The sequence below is a fragment of the Vigna umbellata genome, chromosome 1, assembly GCF_029865625.1.
Source record: "Vigna umbellata cultivar VRB3 chromosome 1, Vumbellata_1.0, whole genome shotgun sequence".
NCBI lineage: Eukaryota > Viridiplantae > Streptophyta > Magnoliopsida > Fabales > Fabaceae > Vigna > Vigna umbellata.
The window spans coordinates 71,758,416-71,762,715 of NC_142165.1; the positions used below are offsets into that span (position 1 = coordinate 71,758,416).

The following is a 4,300-nucleotide window of genomic DNA, read 5'->3' on the forward strand; positions in this document are numbered from 1 at the left end:
TATTGTCAACTCGTCGTGATAGGAAATGTTAAGCACATGTTCAATGGAAAACAATTTCAGAGAACTATTGCACATTTAAACATGAGGAGGATCATTAGAAGAAATAGCATGCAAAATTTCTTGATCCCATCCCCTCCTCATGATTGCCAGAGTTGCTGGTTACACTAGAACACCATAGCAACCAACATTTGGCAAAACTGAATAAACAATTCACATTATGATCACCAACTTCTTACTAAGACCCCACAGAAAGAAAAATCATTATAAGACTACCTATACCTGATTAAATTCTTCCCTCTCCATTTAGCTCACATCTAAAATCTAAACTTCCTAATGATTGTATGTACTCAATACCTGTGGCCGCCATAGCCCAGGAAACTCATTCTCGACCTAACATTGTGAGTGTCATACAGTGGCTCCCCATAATTCACAGGCTTGATAACCACGGACTCCTGCCTCCTATCCTGTTCCTGCACTGCCCCAAACACTATCTCATTGGTTGTCTCATGGCTCTGTTCGTAGTAAGTGTGAGGGGTTGCCGATCGGTACTGATGGCGATGATGGTGTTTCTGTTGCTGCTGTTGTGACTGTTGTTGCTGCTGATTGATATCTCCATCCCATCCACTATAGAATGCACGACTTTGCCTAAGTTGTTGCATTTTCTCTGCATCCTTGGACATGAAAGGATAGGTTTTTCTAGGGGTAGGAGCTCTTGTGTCGATGGAAGGAGGTTCATCTTCATCAGGGATCACGAAACTTTCCTGCACAGGCCAAGCATTTGCTTGCTTCTGAGGTTGCGGGAGAAGTGGTTGTCTTTGGAATTGGTGGCTTAGCGATTTTCTTCTGAAAGAAGGAAATAATCCTCCCATTATCTCCACCATTGATGCACCAGCATTCGCAAGAAGCTTCCCTAGGGATCCAAAGAAGCCCTCTTCCTGCTTGTCAGGTTCATATTCTGATGATGGAATCAAAGGAGGCCTGACAGATTTCAATGGCTTTTCATATGGATTTGAAGGAACTGAAGATGTTACCATTACCGGAACCTGAGCCTACAAGAAACATGAGATGGATCAGAGCATGCATCTGTAGTATCATGATGCTATATCATTATGCAATTAATGCAAGGTTGAAATGAAAATTAATAACTTCAAACTATAGATAGGTCTTCTACTATGCAACTCCGTAGAAGCAACATGATGCTTTTTACTGCAAAGTTTAAGATTCATTCATGAAGTTCTATAACTTCGAGTTTGGTAAGAGAGAATGATGTGGAAGAGGAAAGAAGAGAGGGAAAATGGATATTTTAATACGAAAGACATTTGAAGAATTAAAAAAAAAATAGTTTGAGACCCACAAATTTATTCCCTGAAAAATATTGAAGAAAAGCACAAAAATGACATTTTAAAATATAAAACAATAAATTATGTTGTGAGTGTAACCAAGTCTACAAAATACTCCCATAATGAATTAATGGAGGCTTGAGTTTTACTTTTCTTTTTTTCAAACCTTTACTCTTGTTATAATAAATAAATCAAGTATATTAATGATGATAAAAAAATAAAAAAATCAGTCATAAAAATAAAAAATATTATTAATGAAATAAATAATGCTAATATTAATTAAGAATAATAAAATAATATGCATTTATTTATTTTTATTTTAAACCAAATAGCCTAAAAATATTATTTTCCGCTCTATTTCCTTTTCATTTCTCTTTAACCAAACAATCTCTACTATAACTCTATTTCTGACCGATTTATTTTCCTTTATTTTCTCTTCCACTTCCTCTCATTTTTTTTTCTCTTTACCAAATATGACATAAGTGACTGATCATTTTAGTTATGACTAACAAGTCTACATCAGTATCATTCAGGATAAAGCATGAGAAGGAATAAGACAAGACTAAGCACTAACGTCCTGGGATGCTACAATTGTACCAAGCCTTCGCTGCAGTAATGCCAGCATGTAACCAAAGAAGCCAGCCCCAACAAGCATTGCAATCCCTGAAGAACATTGAAGACAATCAGTCTAAATTTGAATAGCACTTGACAGAATTTCAACAGAAATCATGTATGGGTTAGCTTACCAAGTGGGAATCCACTGCCATATTGATAAGCACAATCATCAAAGTGGAGTTGGATCTCCCTGATGGCTCGGTTTCCTCTGTCTATGACGAGTAGTGAACAACTACTTCCAACATAAACCACATCAAAGTCATCCGAAAATTTAGCTTCTTCACTTGGTCCATCAACATGGCCCCCTCCTCGGCTCCATTTTCCTCCTGCAATTGTCGTGACCCCTGAAACAGAAATATTCACTGAGAGGTTCCCTTGTTTGACTCTAATGTTGCACATTTTTAAATCCAAAGATTCTGGACCAACGATAACAGTCCTCACACAGGACTTCTAAGTTCTCTAAATACTATCTATGCACAAGCATACACTGACAAACAAACAAAAATGATCACCTACAATTACTTTACCTGAATCACTAATTTTCCTAATTGCCATATTTGTAGTATCTGCAACATAGATATTTCCTCGGTCGTCAACAGTTATCCCCTTAGGATGGTTCATCCTAGCCTCCCTGAGCTTCCCATCAACATGTCCAGAATACCCTTCAGCCGACCCTGCCACCAGCTTGGGTCTGCTGTCTGCATATAGCAATGGACATCAACTCCATCAAGTGAACAAAAATACAATTATACTTATACATACATGAAAAGTCTTCAATTACAACAGTGCGACTACATTAAAAAAACAAGCCCCATATAAACAGTGTTGAAAATGCATTACAATCATGTAATACATCTTCATTCAGCTCATAATCATAAACTGAAGTGACATGAGAACACGTCTTATAATATAATCTAACCATTAGACAGTAAGAATCACATTAAGTAAAACAAAGAAGGTATTGAATTCAAAATGAAAAGAAGCTAGATATGCCTAAACTAGCTAATCATTCCAAATCCAGCAAAAGACAGTTTAAAGTAAAAATTCCCCTCCTCCATAACAGAAACAGACCTATCACTTTTCATTTCCCATCATATCACAAATGAATAATAAAGTGAATTTCAGAAATCACTTAGAAAAAGAGACCATCATTAAACCCACTTTGTGACACTTACACAAAGAAAGTGAGGAGGAAATCCTATAAATGTTACTATTAGCCGAATCAAGAATCAGAAGCTCCCCATTGGGCAACACCTCCACAGCATAAGGCTCGATCCCAAGCTTGCTCCCATCGAACACAGTCTCCACACTGAATCCACCCTCGAACTTCATCATCGACCTGCTCGAAACCGCTGCAGAAAAACCCACATTCATACCTCACAACCCACCACAACCCAGAAGACCAAACCTGCAGAAAACACAAACCCAGAACTAAAAACCAAACCAGAGCCAGATCCATACCCGTTTTGGTGGTGGCCTTGAGAGACCACGCCCATTTAGTGACGGCAGGCACGGCATTGGAGAGAAACCCACTAACAATTTCTGAAACCAAGAAAACACAAAGTTAATGATGAGCTAAATAAGAAAACTTGGATGAAATGGAAGCAAAAGAATGAGCACAGGTGAATGATACTTACTTGCAGGAGAAGTAGTTGAGGGTGCAGCCGAGACATGAAGGGTGGAGAATAGTACGAGGTTGAGGAAAGTGAGAGCCAGTAACAGAAGGTACTTACCCATTTGAGTTGATCCGAAGCTGAGGGGTTCGGAGAATGCAAGAGGTTCGGACAATGGTGGTGAAGAAAGTGGGAGGAAGAACCCTAATTGAGAAAGAGAGAAATGCAAATGGTAATGTTATTTTTGTTTTGAGGGTAATGTTGGTGTTAGCAGAAAGGAGAGGAAAGGAAAGGGAGTGTGTTTTTGAGTGAGGGAAAAGAGTGAAGGAGAAAAGGTAGAAGAGAGAGAAGATGAAAGGTACAGAGCATAAAATAAGAGCAAAGGGGAGGCATTAGTGGGACACTGTTGGAGAGAGAGGGTCATTGATTTTGATGTGTTAAAAATGCACTGTTTCTTCCCAACAGGTTTTTTTAAAGCATGTCTTAAATTTAAACTGTTTGTTGAAAAGCTTACTACTTTATATTTTTATGACAGACAATGTGTCTATTTAACTTCATTAAAAACAAATATTTTGATATAGGTAGTACCGATTGGATACATTTTTATCTATCAATCTCTACCCATTTAATAGAAAATTTTAAATTATTTTGGATTGGACAACCTTTCGTCTTATTGTTTTTAGTTTTGGATTTTGATTTAGATTCAAATTGATTTGAGTTATTTATTATCTA

The 4,300-nt window shown here is 37.5% G+C and overlaps 1 protein-coding gene across 2 annotated transcripts; it reads right to left on the reverse strand.

Annotated features, from left to right (window-relative positions):
* Positions 1-3,970, reverse strand: LOC124832380 (uncharacterized). Of its 2 annotated transcripts, none has more exons than XM_088104170.1 (7): positions 3,593-3,970; positions 3,417-3,497; positions 3,131-3,307; positions 2,483-2,653; positions 2,087-2,299; positions 1,915-2,003; positions 1-1,043 (listed from the first exon to the last, which is right to left on the reverse strand). In XM_088104170.1, the coding sequence occupies exons 1-7, from the start codon at positions 3,690-3,692 to the stop codon at positions 348-350; spliced, it is 1,527 nt and encodes a 508-aa protein (XP_087960296.1). In that variant the 5' UTR covers positions 3,693-3,970; the 3' UTR covers positions 1-347. The 2 variants fall into 2 exon arrangements, with proteins under 2 accessions (XP_087960296.1, XP_047162532.1); XM_047306576.2 differs by having other exon boundaries at positions 1-1,049; positions 3,593-3,968.
* Positions 3,971-4,300: the final 330 nt, after the last annotated feature.

Coding starts and splice junctions, on each gene's coding strand:
- LOC124832380 (XM_047306576.2), bottom strand. CDS start 3,692: ATGGGTAAGTACCTTCTGTTACTGGCTCTCACTTTCCTCAACCTCGTA. Junction 3,498..3,592: donor CTCAACTACTTCTCCTGCAA/GTAAGTATCATT, acceptor TCTTGGTTTCAG/AAATTGTTAGTGGGTTTCTC. Junction 2,654..3,130: donor TTCCTCCTCACTTTCTTTGT/GTAAGTGTCACA, acceptor TGCTATATGCAG/ACAGCAGACCCAAGCTGGTG.